At 40.7% G+C, this 25,209-nt stretch overlaps 1 protein-coding gene across 5 annotated transcripts in view; it reads right to left on the reverse strand.

Moving 5' to 3' along the window:
• The window catches only part of RBM33 (RNA binding motif protein 33), a 97,077-nt gene extending 75,521 nt beyond the window's left edge, over positions 1-21,556 (reverse strand). For all 5 annotated transcript variants that reach the window (XM_040059278.1, XM_040059288.1, XM_040059267.1 and 2 more), the window contains exons 1-6: positions 21,480-21,556; positions 10,937-11,015; positions 6,244-6,292; positions 4,322-4,398; positions 1,703-2,003; positions 498-608 (exon numbers count right to left, since the gene is read on the reverse strand). In XM_040059278.1, the coding sequence (XP_039915212.1) occupies positions 498-608; positions 1,703-2,003; positions 4,322-4,398; positions 6,244-6,292; positions 10,937-11,015; positions 21,480-21,507 (645 nt within the window). In that variant the 5' untranslated portion in view covers positions 21,508-21,556. The remainder of the gene's footprint in view (positions 1-497; positions 609-1,702; positions 2,004-4,321; positions 4,399-6,243; positions 6,293-10,936; positions 11,016-21,479) is intronic.
• Between the last annotated feature and the right edge of the window lie 3,653 nt (positions 21,557-25,209).

Raw genomic sequence — 25,209 nt, forward strand, 5'->3', positions numbered from 1 at the left:
CCATTTTTCTCATCAAAGAAGATAAATCTCACAGGAATTACAGTCTCAACACAACTTTCAAAACAATTCTCACCTTTGCCTGTCTAAAACACCAAACATTCCATGCTTATACTCCTCCTCAAAGGGGGATATCCAAGAATTGTATTTACATCCCAACAGCACCAGTGATCCATCTGGTGAAGGGAAGCAGCTCTTGGAGATTTAACACACTGTGCAGTATTACTGCCACTTCCTACCCAAACAGGCCCCTAAAATTTCTCATGTTGAAGCCAAGACTAAATATGCACATTTTGGGCTCTCCCTTATGATTTTAATCCCAAGGGGGAAAGGAGATCTGATGTATCTGGCCTTACAGATGCTATCACAATTCATTTTATACACAATAATTCAACAGTGGCAAAGTTGCATCAACTCTTACCCAGCAGTATGCACAATTCTACACAATCAAATTGTAACAGAACTAGTTATTTTAAGTTTCCATTAAATTCATGACATACCTCTTCTGATTCATTAGCCATTGTCTGGGATCCTTCCAACTCCTCATCAGCTGCATACTCTCCTTGTTCTTCCATTGCTTGCTCATTATATGATTGCATGTAATCTTCATCCTAAAGCAGTAAACAGGAAGGTGAAAAGACACAAGGCCCACTGAATAGGTGGGGTCTGACTGCATTGCTACAGCTTCCAGACTGGAAGCATTGGATGTCTCAGAACAGTCAATTGTAAGTGATATGACCCACATACAGCATAATTAGCAGGGCTTTTAACGAGACAATTTCAGTATTATCAAAACCAAAACAGTTTCCATTCATAGCCCAGCAATGTCATCATAAAGACCTCATTTACCACTGTTTGTCCCAACTACTTCTATACATCTGCATCCACTGATTACAAATTCACGGAGCAAACACTGCAGGACTTTCTTACAGAACACAGCCATCTATAGCACATATACATTAACATCAGATTTTACTCCATCGAGTATAAACATTCTTTAAGCATTCTGCAAGTGCTTACATATGAGTGGGTTCAACTCTGAAAAATTATGAACACAAAACAAAAGGGAAACCTTGCTTAAGTTTGCTTGTATTTTCAAACACCTCACTGACCACATACTGTTTTAATTAAGATTAAATCATTTCATTAGCAATTAAAGACAGTGCATGTTCTCTAATATGCTGCTTAAATTACATTGAATTATGCAGGTGACATTTTCTAAACTAACCTCCAATCTCTTTATTCAGGTTTAGACAGCTCTCAGTTACAAAAAGGATGAACAAGCAGGACATCAATCACTTTGGGATATTAGCACCTTAAAGATGTCTTTAGCAGGTCAATAATCTTTTCACCTTCGAAGGACTTTATCAGATCTTGTCTAAAGCCTGGATAAAAGCTTTTGCATTAAGTACTTCTAACAATTGGCAGTGTATCTCCTCCACACAAAGCTGTTTTCTTCTTTAAGGATACAATCCTCAAGGTCATGATTCTCAACTGCTTTCCGGCATGACAAAAGAGCATTACCTAACGCCAAACAAGCTGTCAACACAAACTTTGTCACAGCCTAGATAAAGAAACTGGCAGACAGTGATAATAGGTCTAATTTCCCCTCCTCCCCAGGGAGGTAAACAGATTTTAAATCGGTCTAAAACCCTATGCACGTGAAGCAATGTTATCTTTGAAGATACAATAGAAGGAAACTCACTGGAAATTCATCTAGGGGTTCATTGATTTCAAGGTCTAGCACTTCATCTTCTTCTCCAGGCTCTTCCCCATATTCTATTTGGTCTTCTGTCAGTTCAGGATCATTGCCTTCATAATGTCCTTCCTCTGCATACTCTGAGGCATATTCTTCAGGTGCCTCAGATTTGTCATAACCGATTTCATCTTCCCCTTGGTCATACTCAGACTCATGTTCCAGTGAGGGATCGTTGATGGACTCAGAGAGTTCGTATGATGTCAGGATGCCAGATGTGGCATTGAGGCTCACTGTGACACCTGGAGAGCTGTGGGATGGGGGAAAATTCAGAGGCTGAACTCTAACTGGCAACTACTCACTAAGATTTAGCAAAACAAAGCCAACAAACATAAAATCTCCAAGTTGCTGGGCAGAATTATACCCCATACACTATTTGACTCCATGCCATGTTCTCATAATGCATACTAAAATGCAGCTTATCACCAGCTGCAGGCTATTTGACCAGGGGAATCAAACCAACCAGATGGTTTAGCAGGTCAAACTGGCAAAAGTCCTGCTTGGTAACCAAAGCAGACCAGATTCAATTTTAATTCCAAGACTAACAACAACAACAAAAATATATATATATATACAAAATGACTATTACTGCATCTGTTCTCCCAGTCTTTCAGAATACACTAGTAAAATACATTTTACTAAATGCATTAACATTGTTCATTCTTGATTACCTTAAATTCAAACTTGCATTTTTATGATAGATTTCATGTTCTACTTAATATAAATAATCAAGAATTGTAATTTATATGATTAAGACATTCTTAACTAGCACAGACACTGAAAAAAACAATCAATACACAAACTGGCAAGTTTATAATCTGCAGGCAGGCAAAACAAAGCAAAGCTCAGAGTTTGCTGTTTACAAAAGCCAGTGCCATCAACACAAAAAAGCAACTAACCAACAGCAGACTAGTTCTTGATTTGAGAGCTGCAGGTATAAGGAGCACTTTTTTTTTTTTAATAACATTCCTGTTATTCTCCATTTTCCTAGTAAGGAGAAGAGAAAGGCTCTCTGGCAATAAAACTGCTAAAAATGCAAAATTTGTCTACAGAAACCTGCTTCCACTGAGCAATATTATCACATTTGAAATCTTTATCATCACTGTGTTTGGTCACAGCCATCCCTTCTACCCAGGGGTTTTGAGGAGGACACACAGCAAAATAACAGCCAAGAATTGTAACTGGGATTCCCCTTCTTGAAGGGAACAGTCCAATTACCACTCCTGGAGGTAGGAAAATGGCAGCCAATGAGGAGATTGATGGTGGAGCATTTTGTCAAACCCCCATCAGTCCGACATTAGGACAGAAGTCCTTATCCTAATTACAGCTAAAGACAGGAGATCTCAGAGATGGAGATACACCTGTGTATATTATAAATATACATACATTCATAGCCCTTCAGATGACATGCCCTGCACAGCATGCAATAAGGAAAAGCTGGAAAAACGGGCCAGTAAAAGCAACAATAGCACTGCATCACTTTGGCATCACAAGCATCTTCTCTCTTACTTCAGTCCAGCTTGAAAAGTAAAAACAAGATGCTCATTTTGACTTGTAATACCCATAATTCAACTGAGGAGCTGTATTACCACAGGGCAGGATCCTCAGTAAACTCCCATGGAAATATCTGCCCCAGCCTATTAAGTCTGTTGAAAAATTTCTGCTATCTAATTGGACATAAATATTTAAGTCACAAATTCCCCTCCTCAGAGTCTTAGGAGGTAAGAGATTTTTAAAAGAAAGATGGCAGAAAAGGACTATACTACAGGAGTGATGCTTTTCCCTTGGTCCTAAAATTTAAGAGTCAAACACGGTTAAGGGATAAAGGGTTTTTACCTCAGTATTTAATGAGGATCCTTGTGGTGCACCACTTTGCCAAGGGGGAACGTGCCGAAATGCACACACGATAAACTGCATATACAATTTTACAGACCTTACAAATTAGCATATCTACCAAGGATGCTCCAATGTCACCCCGAGGAATTCCCCCCAGGATGGGCTAAATCTCTAGTTTACAGGATATGCTCTAGAGAGGATCTTGGTTTCTCAAGATCGCGTAGGGTTTTCTGGTCTCCTAGTATACAAGGCCTTTAGGATGTTTGGTCTCCTGGCCTAACAGAATACTAGGACTATGCTAAATTATCACACTTAGGGAATTACAAGTATGCATGCTAAGAGTACTGAGGATACATAAAAGCGATATAAATGGTATATAAAAGAAAAGGCAGAAAATCATCTTGGCATCAGAAGGAAGCTTACCACTGTAAGCAATACTGAGGCAGTACAGAAAGCTCTGTAAGTGCTTATAATGAATTCTATTAGCACAACAGATTACACATTTTCTTCTTATAAGCTTTTCAGAGATTTGAATAAATTTATTAGATCAAAATAAAATGTTAACAGTGATACTGAGTACATTATATATACATCACTAAGTAGGTGGCTAGGTAAAAAACAAAACTGTTTTAAGTATATACCAATAACTTCAGTTTAGTAGTTATTAGTTATCAGTAATAGGAGTCATTCACAGCTTTGAGTTATCCAAAACAAGAGTCAAAAAAGAAATACCGAAATTCTTGTTCCTCTTCATTGTCACTTTGCAGAAGATCATCATTCAGCTCTTCATCTGACAAGTCTGACTGATTCTAGGTTTCAAAAAAAGTCAGTCATGAATATAAAAGATACAAACTTCTAGCTGCATACTGATTGCTAAATATTTTTCACGAAGAATACATCCCAAACTAAGACCAGATCTTCAAAGAAATTACCTAATTCAGTGAGAAAAACCACACAACACAAGAACACAAATCTTAAAATACATATTTAACAATCCTACTGAAATTTACAGAACTCAAATTTGCCTATCAACACTTCTTTTCCACTGATCCGTTCTCAAATGCAGCCAAAGATGACACATCACTTAAGACACACCAGGAAGGAAGGTTAGCTCTTGTACACAGCCTTCTGACTTTGCTGCATTAGGCAAGTCAAGAAAATGTATGAACTGCAGCTTCTAGAGAGAAGAGATAGGAGTCTGGAGGAAACTATATGATAAAGAAAACTGAAAAATCATGGTTAGTTTGTAAATGAAGAAAAACCCAAAAGAAAATACTGTGTCTCCTCCGAAGTTGTCTATCAAATTAAACAACTTCCAGTTGTTTCTCTTTCTTTTTTTTTTTAATAATTACCCCCTAGGGAGAGAACTGCAGATCTTCTAAGCAACACTTCCAATCCTTAAAGTAATAGGGCCAGAAAGGTTACACAAAGATAGATTTATCTAAAAGTACTGGGATGAGATTAAGAAGAAGGAAGTTTAGCCTAAATAACTCAGGAAAAACTTTCTGAGAAATCCATTATTACCCTACCATATGAGTCCATACCCACAGGTACTGCCCTGTAACATGGCAAACTAAAAAGAATAGAAAAAGCACAAAAAACCATAATACACTGTAGAATCAAGCTCTGGTTAGTATTCACATACATAATTTTTAAAGGTAAGTAAGTAGCTTTATCACCTCCATTCAATGTAAATTGCTTCTGGTTTTGGTAACAGTGTAACAAACATCTCCAATCCCTACACTCCTGGAATTTTACTCTCTTCAAACCAGCACACGAGAATAAGGAACTTCCTATCTTTAATAGGAAATGCTTTCAGAAGCTATAATAATTTCAAGAAGCTAACTTCCAGCATTTCAAGGATGCTTATAAAAACCTACAACAAATAAAACTCAACTCTTAATAGAGCTGGGTTTCTAAACAACCGATTAATCTCCAACTAAAACTTCAAAAATTACTTTCAGAATTAGTTCACTTAGAAGATAAAATACAGAAAGAAATGACCAGTCAAATTGACTTCTCAAACAGATGTCCTATATTCTACTGACATCTGGCAAATCCAAAGATACATTTAGCTCTTTTCACAGAGTTCAATCCTGGAAATAGGTACCAGCAGGAAGAGTCTATAGCAGACATGGGGAAAACTTGTTTATGTTCCCCAGTTTTAGCTGCTTCCGTATTTTTCCCCCTCACTTTTTAAAGGGGAAATCCTCTGCCTACTCATCAGACAGCGAGGCAGCAGATCGTGCACACAGGGTGAACTTTCACAGACAACAATGACTGCTTTTTTAATTTCCTCTCTGGTAAATACTGCTGGTATTTTGACAAGTGATTTTTTAATAGCCACAAAACTGGCATTTGGATTAATTCTCCATCAGGCTAATTAGCATTCAAGAGACCTAACTGGGTTGGAAAAAAAAATTCTCTAAGTTTTATTTTAGAAAGCCACAATTGGAGGCATTTCACAAAAGGAAACAAAGCCCTGGGTGCAGAATACTCTGGCAGCAAGGCAGGCCTCAGGTACCTGTGGCTATCAGGCTTTGGGGATGTGACTGTAAAATACATGAGGTCAAACCAAACACCTGAACTGGCTAAGCTGCACAACATTCACATTTTAATATCTGCAACAATTCACTTCAATGCACATCTCTTACCTTTTTTCCAGTTAGCAAATCCTCTCCAAGCAAGTCATCATCAAGTTCACTGTAAAACAGTAACAAATTTAAGAAGCTGAACTTTACAAAAAAAACCCCAAAACCTTACAGGGCACCTGCCTTAAAAAACTGCCTCAAGGAGAATTGCTGCCAAGCCAGCACAAAGCCTATTTCAGCAAAGCATTCAGGGAATAAAATGTATGAATTTTCAGTGGAACAACAGACCATACATATTAAATAAGTCTCCTGTTGCACAGTCACTTCATTCTTATATGCTCTCCTTTCCATATCCCCTCCACTAAACACAGCAGAGAAACCTACACAATCAGAGGCACAGCCAGCCAAAACACAGCCTTCACTCCAAGGCCATTTGGACACATTGACCAAAGTCTTTTTTGTCCAAATCGCTGATTTCCAGCTCCCCAGGGAGGACATGAGACAGGAATGTCCTGTGGGCAAGACTCAGTCCCCAGGTGGCCATGTGGCCTGAGCTGCACCTCAGCAAGGAGCTGGGAGGCTGGGAAGCTGGCTGGCTTGGGAGCCTGGATCTTTCCTAAAGGCCAGACTTAGGCCTTGATCTTTCATAAATACATTATCCCCTTCTCCTCAAGTGGAGGGTAAGGTCAAACACACATTTGTAGAGTGACAAAATCAAATGGATGTTTCATCAGTTTTATATTTACGCCCAAGAATCCAGGCACAATTCCGGCACAACTGTTGGGCCAGATATTCTGCGCAGAAATACTGGCTTAAAACACTTCTGCCATCACAGTGTTACTGCCCCTTAAATATTATTCAATACCAGGAATTACACTACATGTGAGCTAAACTTTAGAAAAACTGCTTAATGTCATTTCCCTTCAGTGAAAGAATTATTTAGTGACAGGGACGACCAGATCCCCCTTCTGTAATAAAGACTTGTTACTGACAAAAGCATGTGTTAGCATATACGTATCAATACTAAAAAGAGATGCCAATGATTTGAAAAATGAGCTGTATTTTGAGACTATTTCTACCTGCACACCTTAAAAAACCCAAAGAAAAACAAAACCCACCATGCCTTAGGCAATACATAAAAATCATGGTCCCAAGTGAGAAAAGCCTGTATGAACTGAAAAGGAATTAGTGTAAGAGTTCCTTAGGACTACATGGGAAATACTTGAAAATGGGGAGGCAATCCCAAAACATAAATCAGTTGGTTTTGAACATGGATCAATCTCTTTCAGAGCCAATTACTGTAGAGGTAACATAGGAGGGAAGAGGGAGTGAGGGTTGTAAAAATCTTGTGGGCTAGGAAAGAACAAATGATACACCAAATAAGACCTAAATTGGGCATTATCATCAGTATACAGAATTTATCCACTGTTACTGATGACAAATAGTTCCGGGAATGACTGAACATTAACAAATAGCAATTGTTTTCTGCTCAACGTAATAGTAAACAAAAACTGGGAGACAAGACATATCACACATTTCAAAGAGCAAACTGACTAGAATTTCAGCTTTTTCTTTCAGAGACAGGAAACTATGTAACAGAAATAGTTGCAGAAGAATTTCCTACTTCAATTTTGTCTCTAAAAAAAAATATCACTAATCTTTTCAACTGCCAGTAATCTGACATATGCACCAAAATGTTAGAAAATATTTGCAAGCACTATGGTCCACCACTGACAGCTTTTAATAAAACTGCATTAGAGAAACTCCAAGAGATGGCAAGAGTATTTTACAACAGTATTCAAAGTCAAAAACCATGTTCAGGTAGTAACAAATTCAGATTAAGGAAAGGAATGCAAAAGAAAGTGAAAGATTAAATTAATTATCTAAATATACCTAGGCCTATTTACCACATTACTAAATGCATCCTTGATGTAATTATTTAGAAAAAAACTTAACATTTGTTCTCTAGAATTAACTGCAAATATATTCCAGATTTTCAGAAACTCTGGCCTATTGCTTGACAGTCAAAAAATTAGCACTAGAATATAAATGAAGTTTATATCAGAATGAAAAAGTAGTTCACAGGGTGCCCTTCAACACCTATTAAAATATTCAATGTTATTCAGTATTTTCGTTGATAAATTAGAAGAAAAATTACGATAAGTAACTTTTTGAATAAACAAAGTAACACTGAAAAGCCTTCACTGTAAAGTGGAACTATCCCAAGCTCCTTTAAAGTGGCCAAATCTGAAGTTGTCTGTAGAAAAAAGACGCACCACAAGGATTAAATCTGTCCCTTAAAGAACAAAGCAAACAAAAGAATTACCAAGAAAACAAACAGAAAATCCCCAGGCACTAACACATCTTCGGCTAGCTGAGAGAAATAGACAAAAATGAACGGCTGCAATTTGATACCACACAAATCCACATAAAATAAACTGGAATAAAAGTACACATCTAGGCTAGTTCCAAAGGCACCTCACCCTTGCTATCAAGACACAACAGTCTTTCCAAAACCACAGTATTAGGAAGTTTTGGGTTAAGATGATTTGGGGTTTGCTGCTCTCACATGAAAGAAATTTTTCTCCCCTTCGTACAAATTAACGTGATAAAGACGTCAGACTGGCCCTTTTAAGTCTCCAACTTCTTAAGCATGCCTCATTAAACCTTAGCAGTAGCAAGGACACAAATGTTTCAGGAAAAGAACTTGTAAAAAATGGGAAAAATTCTCCAAGAACAACGTTACACTTGTACTCCCAAATAACTGGGGCCTTCCGACTCTCAGTTAACACCCTCCAGGGTTTGAGAAAGGACAGAGACCCAAAAATTCAAAATTATTCAAGTGACTCAGTCAAGTAACAACACAGTAAGAGCTGAAGGCTGATTATGTGTGACTAACAGAAATCCTTCATTACTCCCCCAACCCGATGATGCTTCAGCTTGAAAACAATACATTAAGGATTAAAACACAGAGACTACTGTGCTCATCCAGCCTTTTCTCCATCTTCAAGAAACTATGTACTATACTGAATTAAGCCAACAGGTAAAACCCCAAAGCAATTACAGTAGGCAATGTATCCATGTACAGCATTCGTAATTGCCAAGACACCCATAGAATCCAACACTTACAAAGACAACTTTGCAATTTGAAGAGAATAACAGTAACCAAAAAATATTCCAACACATGCAAATAGTATTTTATTAGATACAGTTGTAAAATACAATTTCTGAAAGGATCAGCAAGATGAAACTCCAGAATCTGCTGCTCTGCACCTGAAACCGCTTCCCTCACATTTTCACTATGGAATTTTTGATCATGTCTCTTTAATTAAATAAAGTTAATAAAAACCACAAATTAAAACATTTTTTTAAAACTAAGTCCTTGTACACGTCAAAGTCTCAGCTTGGTGAAAACACTCTAAAACTGTCAAGCCCTATTAGAACCAGCTTTGCCCAAGGAATTTATCACTGGGTAAAAGCTTCCAACTTCTGATGCAACAGCTGCTTGACTCTTCCAAATTTTCTCAAGTGATGAATAGGGCAGCTAAACCCAAATGTGACCAGTCAGCAGCTAAGAGCCCACCCATTCATGCAACAAAGGTCAAAAGTTCAGAAAATATTCTATTACAAAACATCCTGCCTGTAATACTGATTTTAAGGTTTCTGAATAGTCAGCCCTGGGGATGAGAGGCAGCGCAGGAGTGACCCAGCCTCAGCAAGTTATTTCAATTACACTCTCAAACCAGAACAGCTCCTTGGTACACTTCAGCATCCAACCCTCTAACAGCTGTACTGGCCTGACAGAGAGCAGACACTGAGCAAACAGCAGAACCCCCTGCATATACCAGAGCTACTGTCCAAATTCCTCAGTCACGTACTCGCCTCATGCAGCAATGAAAACTACCCACCAAACCTAGCAGAATACCAGGGAGGAGGAAACTAATGCCTCTGGAATGACAATAAATGTAGAGCAATTGATTTACTTACTCCAAGGGCTCAGCTCAGTGGAAAACTACTTACAGTAAAATTTGCTTCCTACATTCACTTGAGTGATTATTAGAGAAGACAGAAATCTACTTGGAATATTTTTTTCTCCCTTTCAGAGTGAAAACCACTGGCAAAATCTGAACAAATCTGTCACTAAAAAGAAATCATAGAAAAATAACAGAAATAAGTGAAAAGTTTTCTCCCAAAAAGAGACCAGCGTAGCTATCAGCTTAATTCCTGTCTCATAAAACAACACACATTCTCCCCCAAAATAACCCAGAGCATACACACTTCTAAATCTTTAAAACAGTCCTATTGTCGAAGAAGCCCATGCCTAAGCTGTCCTCCTCTTCCCCAATTTAAAACTGAAGTAGAATTTTGAGGATAAAAACTTAAACATCAAGTTAAAGTAAAAAAAGATTTTAAAAATTAAGTTGGGCAGATTCAAGTACTAGCAAATTCTATTTAAGCCATTTAGGTCTACTAAATATTTAAAAGCAAAACCAAAACATTAATTGCAAAATTACACACCACAAATACTTTGTATTTATCCAATTTTAAATGGCATCTCTTCACAATGCTCCATATTCCTCAAGGCAAGTACATGTTTGGCACAATCTAGCACTGGCTGACACATGAAAAACAACTAATGTCTTCATTAGAATCTAAATGTGCACTGCTCTAAATGTTAGAATACAAAATGCCAGAATGGAAAAACAGAACAATGAAATTCAGCATACAGAATCTGAACATGAAAAATTTCACCTACCTGTCCCAGTCATCATCTCCAGCTCTTCTTCTCCAAGACCTTTCTGCACCAGGCTTATCAAACTGATCAAAGTCATCATCTGCAAAAAAAGGGTGACTACATCAAACAATTCTTACTGAAATGAAAGGCTGCCAAAGCAATTACACCGATGGGATTTTCTGGGTGGGTGTGCATGCTGTTCAGAAGATGTAAAAATACCTTTTACTACTTTTCAATTAATATGAAGAAAACAGATGATTATCAGCATAGAATTACAGAATCACTATGGTTGGAAAAGACCTGTAAGATTGCCAAGTTCATCCATCAACCCAGCTCCACCACCGTGTTCACCATTAAGCCATGTCCTCAAGTGCCACATCCACACGATTTTTGAACCTTTCCAGGGATGATGACTTCACTTCCCTGGGAAGCCTGTTCCAAAGCTTTACAATCCTCTCAAACATCCAATCTAATCCTCCCCTGGCACAACCCGAGGCCATTTCCTCTCATCCTGTCCCGTGTTACCTGGGGGAAGAGACAGACCCACCTGGCTACAGCCTCCTCTCAGGTGGTTGTAGAGAGTGATAAGGGCTCCCCTGAGCCTCCTTTTCTCCAGGCTGACCCCCCCAGCTCCCTCAGCTGCTCCTTGTCAGACCTGCCTGACTGACCTTGTCAGACCAACTTCCCTGCATCTCTCTGGACACACTCCAGCACGCCAGTGTCTTTCTTGCAGTGAGAGGCTCAAAACTGAACACAGGATTTGAGGTGGGGTCTCACCAGTATGGAACAAAAAGGGGTGATCACGGCCTTCATCCTGCTGACCACACATACAAACCAAGATGGCCATCTTGACCACCTGGGCACACCTCTGGCTCATGCTCAGCCACTAGCTACTGACATCTCCGTGCTTCTACAATAACCACCCCCCCAGACTGTACTACACAACTTTGCCTCTTCTCAACTGCTGCGACAAAGATCACCCAGGGAAACACAGCACGACCTAAATCACTGGCAAATTCTGCCAACGAAGGTCATTCCAGAAACAGCAGCTGCCCAGAAATGTATGAAACTGAGGTGCAGTGGAGGTGAAGGTAACATCATGTGCCAAATCTTTGCTGCCTTGGAGGCCACAAGCTCATCCACTAACACTGAGGCTGCAAAGGCACTTGGAAAACAGGAGTAAACTGCAGCGCAGGGCAGGTCAGCACCAGCAACACGACACAGAAAAGTCAGGTGGAAGGACCATCAATCTTCTCAACTGGGGCAAAGTAAAACCACCAGAATTCACTGAAGCAGGTTACACTCTGTACCTCAACTTGACTTCCAAGAAACTGCTGCTCCATTTTCTCTCAAACAATACCCCAATTTAGCCCACCACTTCCTCTTGCATAGCTTAGTTTGCAAATGGCAACTTTGCTACTTAAAAACATAAAACCTTCCATTTGTCTGCAAGAATATACAAAGAACGTGTTCAGACATGTCTTGTCACCTGGAAACAGGAAGCACATATCCTCACACACACTCAACCTCCACTCTCTCCTTCTCTGACTACAGCCCAAGAGAGAATGCACACCTGGATTCACTTTCTTTTCACACATTTGAACAACTTTGCTAAGAATCAAACAAATGGGCAATCAAAAGTTATGCTCAACACAGAGGGAAATCTGCTGCAGTTCAATGGTCTGCAAAATACAGGAGGTCAAGCAATCCAGTCCTTGCAGTCTGACACTTTGAACTGGGATCACTAAGATGCCATAAATCCATTCACCCTCCTGAGTCTATCTGCATTCAACTCTTTGACCAAGTACACTGCCAAGGAACAACTGCTTTATTCAACTGGGTTTTTTGTTTGGTTGGTTTCTTTAATAAAGCTCCAAAACCAAATCTGTCTTCAGTTCTTTAAACTCAGCCCAGTATCCTTAAGTGAGTATTTCCCATATGCAGTGACAAACCTATTCATTTCTCACTTCATCATATCAAAATATCAGTGTTAGTGACTTTTAAAAGGTAGAAACTAAAAAGAGAAAATCCAGATTTTGCAACATCGCTATATTAAGAACATTCAAACAGAAATTTCAATCATAAATAGCTATGAAAGAAAGAGCGCTCAGTATGAATTATGATGCAACATGAGCTAAGTGTGGCAACTCCTTTATTTTGAAATGGTAGAAATAATTCTCCTTGATCAGGTTCTCCCCTTTACTATCAACAGATGTGTCTATACTTTAACTAATCTTTTATATTTTAGCTGATTTACATGAGCTAAAACCACTGAAAACAGTTGTTTTACATTTCTCTGCTCAAACATCTACATACTGCAACCTCCTATACCAATTACTCTTTCACTCACATAGGAAAGCAAAAAAAAAAAATACACAAATATTTCCCACCTTCCTCTTGAACACCAAATTAAGTAATTCTGTCATCTTTGGGGGGGAAAAAAAAAAAGCCACATTGCTCTCTTTATGGTCATTTAAAACCATGCTGCAGTGACTGCCCTAGTGCACTGACATTTTAAGGGCACAAATAAATGCACACTGACAGTGTCCTTACAGCAGGACTACAGTAATCCACTGACTTGATGTAACCACCACCAAAGATATTTCTTTTAAGGTAGAGCAACTGCTTTTTTTAAGGTAAAGCAACCCAAATAACAAGTGTCCACATATTGTCTAACACAGCTCAAGACAATGACCACCATCAGGAAGAAAGTAAATTCTATTTAAGCTATGCCTGCTTGCAAGATATATTTCTTTAGCACTAGATATTTATAGTACTAGATAATACTAGTTTATATTATAAACTAAGAGCACTTAAGATCTGAGCTCTTAGGACACAATCCTTCCAGAAATGGACCCTCACATCAGCCAGGTTTAAATCTGGACTACACAAAATTACACACCAAACCCTTCTTCTCTTCACATACAATCTCACAGCACAGTGAAACACTTTTTGATATAACTCTCAGCCAGGTTGACTTTTCCAACCCAGATGTTGAAGTTTCACAGCCATAAAAATGTTTCAATCTTTTATTGCTGCTAATGAAGGAACTATAGAAAAGGATGGTCCAAGCTCCTGGCAAGTTTCTAGTGTGGACCTGAACTCCCATCACTCAGCCAATATCACAAACCTCTACCCTCCAGCTCTTCCAGCCTCCAAATTTCTAACATCCTACTCCTTATTTATGGGCAACTTCTACCAAATTTCAAAGCTGAATTACATCCAGCAAAGCTCTTTAACTCCATTGCCCTCTAGCAGCATGCACACAAAATCCTCAAAAATGACTGGTCCATTTGCCTGCAGTGATCACAGCTTGCAAGAACTGCTCCACATTCACCTCCCTGTCCTCATCTCTTCTCTCTCCATCTCAACACACATGATATAAAGATCATCAGTACAGAAGGAGACAGCTTTTCTTTTTTATGCTTATTTGTTCTGTGACAGCTGACACTGACAATGAGCGTTACAAATTATGCCATTTTGACATTAAGGACTGTCAGAGCCCAGAGCAGGTTGTAGCTTTTCTTTAGAAAAGGAGGTCACAACACTCACGCACCTACAAATAACATTCTGTGCAGCATTATTTACGAGACAGCAGCTCTGAAATGGACTCAGGCCTTGCACCTGCAATGTGATGTCAAGTGATACCTAACAGATCTCATGAGGCATCATTTTCTCTCCATTTCCAAAACCACACAGACTTTTATTTTTCTTTGACCTGTCTAGACAATAACATTGCAAAATACCAGTAAGTAACAATCAGTGTAACATTTATAGCTGCTTCTTGAGAAAATTCTAAGTCAATGTTTGTGTCAGAGGTGGTTAAATGCCAGTAAAACATTAACTTGTACAGAAATAAAACCACTCAGCATTTACAGAGTACACAACCACTAAGAACAACAGCCAAAGTTTAATCCTTTTTTTTTTTTTTTTAAATAATTCTCAGTATTACTGTGTGGAAGACAGTAGGAAAAAATGGACAGTGGGAATCCATGAACATAAGCTTATAAAGCATTAAATTGTCCATGGCAGGAAGAAGTTCCATATTTCTTCCAGCAGTCTGGGTACAGCCATACACAACTGCTGCTAAGACACAGGAGGCGCTGGGCCTGGCTCCTCCTCTCAATTCCAGGCAAAGCTCACCAGGATGATGAAGTCTCAGGACGCTACAAAGGAGGACTAACGTCGGCTGATTTGTTAGACCAGCCTGCCATGCAAGGCTCTGGCCAGCTGTGAAGTCAAATAAACACAAACATACTTGGACCCAACACAAAAAGGTTCCTATCTTATTTATATTTACCCTGATGCTGCACCAGCAGTGATGCGAGTTGTTCCATACAGCTTATGTTCTGGTTTTATAATATATGGCCCAAACTGGCTTCTTTTTTCCTGTTCAGTAAGAATAGATCATCACACCAGAAATTCACAAAACACAAGCCTCATTTCTTCCCTGGCAGTGCTGATGATAGTTTCTAACTCCGTGGACACCCCTTCGATAAAATCCTCACTAATTTTTCTGTGTAAAATGGAAGCCTTAAGCTTCACAATCAAGTCTCACAAGCGTAGGAGGTGAATCAGCAGAACACTGCAGAGCTCTTAACATCTTAAAATGGTACTAAGAGCCTAAAAAGGTAGTCACACACATAGCAACTGTTGCTACGATGGAGTATTTTACTGCAATGACATGGCCAAGACTTGTGGAGAAAGGAAAACATTCAACAACCGCATTTTTAGTCCTCCCAGACCTACACCTGAAAGCTTTCTGGAACATTAACCAGGTACTGTCCAACTAACTTGAACACTTCAAAATTCTGTGTTTTGGTTTGTTTCAGCATTACACTTTCATTAACACAAAGCTTATTATTGCAGTTTTAAGCACTGAAATGCACTGAAGACTTCTCCTTATCCAAAACAAGATGGAGATGCCACAGTGAGCCTACAGTTCAAAGGATAAGAAAGTCCTACATAATCTTTACCCAACAGGTCTTTCAATGAAGTAACTAAACCTTGCTGCTTTGGGGCAAAATAAAAATAAACCCAACATGACTCTATGATAAGTAAGGGAGCTAGTAAAAGAAAAAAAGAACAGAAAATTAGAGGGGGAAAAGTAATTTACCACATGAAAAAACACCATTTCTTTACTCCTCAAATAATATTGACTATAACAAGCCCATCTTGCTTTATCCCATACAAAACACTAAACATGACAACTTGACAGCATTTCAGGAGCAAGACTCCAGATTAAAAACATTTTACCAGATTGTTTTTATGTAACAGCATATTTCTACAAAATATTTTTCTTCGTGTTTCATTGCTAAACGTTACACAAACCTTTTTATGTAGGAATTGTAAAAACTTGATTTTCAGAACCTGAGTACACCATGTAAAAACAACTAAACAGTGAACTGAATTTGGTATCTCTTGCTATGCAGTGCAAAATAACAGGTTCATGAGGAATGTCTGTGCCTGTAGCACAGGCTGGCAATGTAACTGCAGTATTAACACCAGCTGAACAAAAACTTCTGGTAACAAATCCTGACAGCATTTGGCAGGGAAAAAAAACCCACGAGGTCAAGAGGAATTTCTGAATCCAAGTCTGTGCTGTAAACCCAAGACTTCATTAAGCCAGTTAGGAATCCAGACCCACTTACTACAAAAAAATCAACCTTTCTACACCATCCCAAAAATCACATTCAGTCTTACTACCACATCATGCACAAATACACCACACTCAAACAGTTTAGTTTATCTGTTCAAGAACCGACAGCAGGCAGAGTTGATATTGGTAAACAATTACTCATAGAAGCCGTAAGTACTCGGTGACTAAGTATTTAGAACAACCTAACAATTGCCTAACACATTCCTCAATTAGTCTATTTCAGGTTTCGTTTCCAAATTATTACTATAGACAGAGAGTAGCTTCCTAATAACAAAAAAGAGCACAGAAAAATAAGTTCTACAGGAGAGAAAATATTTTTATCTCCTCAACACAACTTTTTTTAGAGATTGTATGCAAAGCAAGTCACTAGCAATACACAAGGTCAGAACTAACTCCATGCTTTCTGTAATTGAAATTTTCTAACCAATGCTTGAAAGAAATAGGGCCTTTCCTTCTTTTTTATTTGATTAATAAACTACATCTAACCCCAAAACCAAGCCATAATAGTGATTTAAAAACTAAAAAGAATTGTTTTCAAATAAAAAAATAACTACTTTCAAAGTCTGATGGAAAACTAGAAAATACATTTGCTTTGGAAAACCAAAAGTGCCATAGCCCTTGTTTTACAAATGCTGAACACTGAAGGAAGGATGAAAGTTTAAATGAAATCCACAAGAGCCTGGGTGCCAAATGGATTTGGACACTAATGAGAAACTGCAATTCTCCAGAAACTCTCCAGTGTCTTTCACAGCAACCAAAAGTTATAGTTAAAACTGAGGCTGCATTTGTCCAACATAACATAGGATGAATCACATCACTAACTTGGAGATTTTTGGTCAAGCCTTTGACAGCCATAATCCTAAATTATTCTACACAACAAATTCTATGTGACCTAAAATCTGAGGTTTAGTATTTGGTACAAAAAAGTTTGGCTGGGCTTTTGTAAAAACAATTGATACTAAGGCTGTGTTTATTTCAGACGACCTGAAAAGAGAAAACATTCAGAAGACTGAAACCTTGTCAATAAAGCAGGGATATTAAAATTTGCTGTGTTTAAAGGACATCTCCCTGCCTCAAGCATACTGAAGTAGTATTGTTTTTCGGCACTAGTTCTTAGCACAATACTAAGTACAACAGGAGGGCACTAGTTCTTGGTACACTCCGGAGCCTATTATTTCATGAACTGTAAATTCTCTAGGCCTTTAAGACTTGGAGTTTTAGTGTGTGCACCACCAAAGCACAAATGCAGAATCCAGTCCCTGGATGCCACTGCTGAATAGCCCAAAGCACAAGTTCAACTGAATTTGTTATACTGGACAGTATTTACTACATCCTTGGAGAGTGACCCATAACACACAGAATGTACCACACATTCTGTGTTAGCAGTATCAGCTTTTCTGCATTTTTTATCAACAGCTTCACAAGAGGCTTTTAGAACCCTTACACTGCAGAGAGTGCAAAAGCAAACCTCATAGATGCTCAAATGAAATGAAGCTGATGACAGCCTCAGAGGCAAAGAAACACCCATTCTGCTACTCTGGTACAGGACTTCCAGCAGGAAGGGACACGCATGTCAACGGGACCCTCTCCAATTCCTCCTCCACCCCATCCCATGTCATGGCCCACAACCCAAGGACATCTCCACCCAAAGTCCTCTAAGCCACTGACATTCATCAGAAGTACACTAACCTGAAAGGAAGAAAATTTACAGTAATTTTCCCTTACTGCAGTATGGCAGACAATGAAAAGGTGCTCCTTGCTTTGTTTCGGATATGGTTTGTTGTTTAATCCGTAACCGTCTCTCCTTAAATGAGTCTAAAATCTAGCTGCACACTGACTGCAGTAAATATAAAGAAAAAAATTCAGCATCTTTACAAAATGGTTGCTACCTTATATGATCATTAAATCACACAATAGTCCAGATTTGAAGGGACCTCCAACACCACTTGGTCTCCCATGAAAAAGGGAGCACTGTTAATTTATCTAGCACCCTGCCCTAACATATCCTGAAAGCCTCCAGTTCCATCATGTTCCATGATGTCCCTGAGGAAATTTTTCCAGTGACTGATTACTCTCCCGGTTAAAAGAGTCTTTCTTGTAGCAAGTGAAGCCTCTCCTAGTGCAATTTGTTGTCACTGTCCTTTGTCTTCTCCACGTGGCTCCTTGTGAAGAGAAAACCTCCATCCTCTCTGTACCCAACCTCTAAGATTATGTTACTCAAAACTCAGTGTTTCTTCTGGTTCTGTTTTTGTATGTAAAATTGGAACTAAGTTTGGGAACCACTGCCTTATCAATGAGCAACTATGAGCCCTCAAGGTCCCTTATCACTTTACACACCCACCTCCACTTTTCATGTTTCAATATGCAGCCATTGTAGAACTAAAAGCAGGTTGAATCCGGCTGATTAGCTGAAGAATTTGCAAATTATTATGCAATTGTGAATTACTCCCAGAGACCTCACAGACCACCACTTCAAAACTTTCTAGTTTGTGAAACTTAACACCAAAAGAGCCTTAACCTTCATCCTTAGAACGCTTTGCAACACATCTGGTCACAAAAGTACTTGTGAATGCTTTAATCTTTAGAATCACGCCAGTATTTCCCCAAAGCTTTTCAGATTATAGATGACCAACAGGTCCATACATGTTGCCCAATAGATAAATCACCTTCCTTCCATCAAATACATTTAAAGGTTCAGCAAACACAGTCACTTCATGTTACACTCTCATGCCTGTAATATACCCTTACAGAGGACTTAAACTTCAATCTGCATCCTCAAAGCCAAAACTATCTAATTTTGTCAGCTGTTATGCTATAATGTCATCAAATTACCACTAATTTATATTTCCAATACCTATTTTGTACTATTTTACAAATCATTAGCCTTTTTTTGGTACGAAAACAGTGGGGTGCTGTTATATCTGTATTTTGAAGTCTTTCCCTCACTCCAAAATTTCAAAAACTAAATCCCTATCGTTAGTCTCTACAGTTAAAACTTTAAATTACCAAAACCACTTAGTTCTGAGCTTTTTTTGCATGCTACCACTACTGACTTTAGCTAGCAGTCCCTCTTCAAAAACAGCTGTGTATTTCTGTAAGTTCTAGGCTTTAAAAGTGTATTTAACAACCTCAACGAGGAATTTTCCCTGAGTAGTGACATGGACACATGTACGTGACCTGTGGGTTCCTCCATTCAGCAAGCCTTGCACAGTGATCACCAAGACTAAACAAACACTGTCTATATGGGGCAGGGATCCTATTTACGTGGCCACCATTTACTGAGGAGCACAGTGAGCTGAACAAGCAACTGCTTCTGCCCATTTAGAACAAAGGGATCCCAATTCACCCTTGGACACAAATGGAACTCCACAACAACAACAAAAATCAGCCTTGAAATTGCTGTTGCACCACTTTGTTGAAGGTTGTCTGCTGCAGCACACGCCCTTGGACATGAAAGCACATTCATTCAACTTGAAGCAGTTTTAAACACAAGAACCAAAAAGCTTCAAAAGTGACACTTTCTTTAAATTGCTCTATCCTCATAATACCACAAAAACTTCCACCTATTATCTGAATGGCAACCTTACTTCCACATCACAGATCCAAACCACAGAAATTAGCATAAAGATTTTTGGAGAGTGACTCTAATATTGCAGTATATTTAATACTATTGTAACAATGCTCAAGGTATTAAAAATATTTGCTGTTTTACCAGTAGTGCTGTCCTTCCTAGCCTTCTTCCCAAACTCAACTCCTAAATTTGGGAATTTCTTTGTAACATTTACCTTTATGTATGGCAAGACCTACCACAAAAATGTAATTATGTTTATGTGTCTTTCTACCCATCAAATCAACCACGGAGCACAGTGAGACCACTCAGCTGAGTAAGCACTGAACCAGCCACTCCTCTCCTCCTCGACAACAACTTACAGAGACTAAATGACCAAAAACCTTTGTACAGACAAGGGCAAGTGGGTCAACTGACCACTCTGATCAGTCTTTATCAAAAACTGTTAGTCCTAACGAAAGCATGCACAGAAAAACATGCTTGCTCTTAACTGTATCTCTCCTGAACACTCCGGAGAGACCCCTGAAAGACTTTCTTCTAATCACCCAAAAAAATATTCTCACTTCAATGTTTGCTTAATCAGAACTACAGAGGGTTTTGAGCTGTCTATTAAAATGCTGCGTGTAGAGGTGTCTGTAGTCATGCAGAAGCACAGTGGAACAAACACCTGAGAGTCTTGGAGTCAAACACTGACTTCATTTCCCACTTTTCAAGTGAGATCTTCTACTTGTGGACAGTCTGTGAAATAAGTTATAACTACACTACAGATTAAAGACGCGTTACTCAAGCCATACACATGTATCTGTAAAAACTACGTGAAAAAAATACCCACCATCCCTAGGGGCGTTTAAGAAAAGACTGGACATGGCACTTCGAACCACGGTTCAGTTGATACGGTGGCGTTCGGTCACAGGTTGAACTAGATGGTCTCAGAGATGTTTTCCAAACTAAATTACCCTGTAATTCTGTGAATGCCTTTCAATAAAACACACCCACGTCCCCCGAAGGCCCCGTACTCACGGCGAGGCCGCTGTCCCTCCGGGCCTTGCCCCGGCCGAGCGGGCACAGCACCTTCCTCCCACCGCCGCACAACGCCGACCGCCAGGACCCGGGGCGGCGCTCCCGGGACTCTGCGGTGCCAGGGCAGCTCCCCCACCCCGCGATCCGCGCTCCCCCGGCCCCCGACCACGCGGGACGAGCCGCTCCCGGCCAGGCTCGCAGCAACGGCAGCGCCTCCGCCCCAAGAGGCCCCGCAGGAGCCCGCGGCTCCCCGCGCTCCGCCGGCCGCACCGCCCCAGCCGGCCCCGCTGCCACGGGCGCGGCCCCCGAGCACCAACCTGCGCCTCCTCCCAGCGCGGCAGCCATGACTCTTCGCCCGGCCCAGGCGGCGGCGGCGGGTCGCGGCAGCGCCGCGGTGCCGCCCGCCGGAGCGGCGGGTGCCGGTGCCGCGGTGAAGGACACGGGCAACGGGCCGGGAAGGGCTCGGATTCAGCGCCCGGCGGGCCCCGCTCCCGCCGCCGGAGAACAACAAACTAGCACAACATGGCGGCCGCCACCGCTGTCGCCGCCGCGCTGCATCCTGGGACGGCGGCGGACCTCGGTCCCTCCTCCGCGGTGGGGGCGGGCGGGCGGCGCGCGCCGCTGGTTGGCCACACCGGCGCCTCTCGCGCCTGCGCGGGGCGGGCGGGCGGTGCGCGTGCGCGGCGGCGGGGTGGGCAGGGCGCGTGCGCGGGGGCGGCGTGAGGGCGGAATGGCGGTCGGGCGGGGCGCGGGTGGTGCTCGGCGTCCCGGCTGCGGAAGGGGTGGGCGAGGTGGTACCCGAGGTGGTGCCGGTGCCAGTGCAGCGTCCCTGGCCTGGACAAACAGCGGGAATGGGAGGGAGAAACTTCCTGGTGGGGGCCTGTGGACGTCTCTTGCGGATGTGGGTGACTCCTCGTACCACCTCTGAAATGCGCGGCTCACACTGAATCACGGACTAGGTTAGGTTGGGAAAGACCTCTGAGATCATCGAGTCCAACCCATGACGGAACACCAGCATACCAATTACACCACGGCCCTGAGTGCCACGTCCAGTCTTCCCTTGAAGGCTTCCAGGAACGGTGACTTCTCCACCACCCTAGGAAGTCCATTTCAATCTCTAATGGCGCTTTTTGTCCGATATAAACTTGCTCTGGTGCAGCTTAAGACTGTCTCCTCTTGCGCTATTGCAGATTGCTTTAGAGATGAGCCCGACTCCCCCCTGGCTGCAGCTTCCTTTCAGGGGGTTGTAAAGAGTGATCAGGTCTCCCCTGAGTCTCCTTTTCTCCATGCTGAACGCCCGCGGCTCCCTCAGCTGCTCCTCATCAGACTTGTGCTCCAGACCTCCACCGGCTCCGTTCTGTGGACCCTCTCCAGCGCCTCAATGTCCTTCCTGAATGGAGGGTCCCACAACTGGACACATGGGACTGTACTGAGGCTTCAGGAGTCACAGGTCCAGCTTGAACCATCGAGTTCAGCTGCCTGTCGCGTGACAAAAAAACTTCATGAATTAAATACACCATGAAGGGGATGGGTCAGCCTGTCTTAAATCTGTGGTCCTCCACCTTTCAAGGCTTAGCATGCAGGGAAATTAACCCATGTATAAATTGACCTAAAGAAGTTCAGACCATGTGGTTCTTGCTTCTGCACTCAGACCTCACCCGAGTTCTCACTTTACGGGGTCAGTGTTACAGCACGCTCGGGTTAGTTCACTGCAAGCTGTGGCTCCTTTCTTGCTGGCCCTTCAAGCACTTCCCTCCTGGCTGCTTGCTCCTCTTTCCTTTTCAAAGGACACGGAGTGGCTGCTGAGTATATCCGTTTGGATCACTGATCCTGCAGTGAAGTAATTACCAAAAAGTTTTCCTTTGGAGTTCCCTTCCTGACTTCTCCAAGTTTTAACAGGGGAATGCAGGCTTCTGCATAGGCCAGGTTAAATGCAATATAAAATTATGCCATGATATAAAACAAACTTCTAGGTTATACTACTTGTAGGGAAACCAAATCTGATCTAAAACAGTTTTAACGGAGCCTACTATAACAAGACTAGTTCAAGTAAACGGCAAAACTTTCCCAGGTGGACAAGTCCTCGTGGAAATAATTAACAATGTTAGTATTTAAATTATCAGCGTTATCTGATTAAACCCTCGCTATGAGAATAGGGAAGTTCTCATGTCACTTTGTTCTGTGCTCCCTGCAGACTTGTTTCTACATTGCATTTGATCTCATTTTTCAGGTTTTCTTCACAACCATACACCTGGAGGTTTATTCTTTATGTATTCCTAGGAACTCGGCCGAATTCTGTCTGTAACTTGGGAAGCAGGCCACAGTAGGTGATGCTTGCTGATAATTTAATGTGTGGTCCATCAGTCCAGCTCTGATTGCCTGACATCGGGTGATAAGTGAATACTGCAACTACCAATGGTAAAAACGCACCGTGATTTCAGTGGGGGGGCAGGAGTTCACCAATTGCTTCTTGGTATTGATCTTTCTTTCCTGAAGCTGGTTTGCAATACAAAAGGGTTTCCTGGCAGGGAAAGGAGTTTTCTGGACCCTTTAAAGGCTATGTGGGGCAACACTCAGCCATGCTCAGCTGCACCCTGTTACAATTCATAGCTCTCTTCAAAATTCTCTGTACCCCTTTTGTTTGGTGCTGGGAAATTGTTAAACATAAACAGTGTTAACAATGGGCAGCTTTTTGGAATTCAGATGTGTAGAAGAGTGCATTTACAGATATTTTATGCTCTATATTTTTTCTCATTTTAATAGCAAAGTTTTTTGGCTGACAGTCCAAACAGAAACCAATTTACCATTTTCTTAACAAACCAGTCCAATGTTAAAGAGGAATAACAGGACATTTAACTACTATTTGGCTAATATGCAAACACTCCAGCCACTTTGCACAGCTCTGGTATAGAAAAAGTTGTCATTCCCAGGTGTCCAAACTTCAGCAGGTGCAGAACAGAGACCTAAATGATAATGACAGAGACAGGTATGGTGACTCTACTCACCTTCACTCAGAACTTTCTATAAATTTTCATGTTTCAGGAACTGTACTTGCTTTGGATTCTGTATTTAAAAAACCCTTTTTCTCTGTACCACCTACTCTGTGCTATAAAATGCAGATGTGCTCATGTCTTTTCAGTAAGTTAGCATATAGCTTCTGGAACCCATGAATTAAAATTATGTGAACTAATCATCATCAGTTTAAAAAATATTTTTGTAAGTTCTGCATAAATAACATATTTGCCTGTGCATCTTTACCAAGCAAATCCTGTTGTGGTCAGGAATGCAACAGATTGTCTTGCAAGGGGATTAAGTAAATGACAGAGAACTCAAGATCCTGGTTCTGCACTCACTGCATTGCTGGAGCAGGTTGCTTTGCATTTCCTGCCTCAGCTTTCTTCTTTTAAACCTTTCAGTAAAAATTCTTGTGTTCTAACTTCTCTCCATAAACCTATTTCCACAGTAATAGTCATTATCAGTTTTATTTACAATGAGTTTGGATGTTTACATTTTCTTTTCAAAATCAATTGTAACTTATTTCTGGAGCAAACATAATCTTTTTTTAAATCATTTTATATTTAAATCATTTGAATAAACCTCTTGAATGGTTAAGAATCACTCAGAAATCCAGTAGAGCAACCTTCCAAGTTTAATTCCATGAAACACTTGGAATTAATATGAGGGTGTTTAGAACAGTGTTATCAACAATAAATCCTAATTCCATCGACAAAATATACTTTTGACTTACTTTTTAACCACAGTTACCTCTTTTTGAGCTTGCTTTCCAGTCTGGCAAAACCAGACTGATTTTTCACAGCATGGCAGGCTGGCCCAGAGGCGTGATCCAGTCATGGTTTTGGCTCATAACCTCCTCGTGCTAAACCTCTCATTGACACCTCACTCCAGGGCACCATCTTCCATCCAACATTAAGCCTGTCTTTGAGTGAAGTCCTCCAAACCAGACACTAAACACTTCCTGGGCTATTTCAGCAATATCCTGTGATGCAGCAAATGTTCTGTCACACCTGACAGGAAATTCTGGATTTA

The sequence above is a fragment of the Hirundo rustica genome, chromosome 1, assembly GCF_015227805.2.
Source record: "Hirundo rustica isolate bHirRus1 chromosome 1, bHirRus1.pri.v3, whole genome shotgun sequence".
NCBI classification, from domain to species: Eukaryota; Metazoa; Chordata; class Aves; order Passeriformes; family Hirundinidae; genus Hirundo; species Hirundo rustica.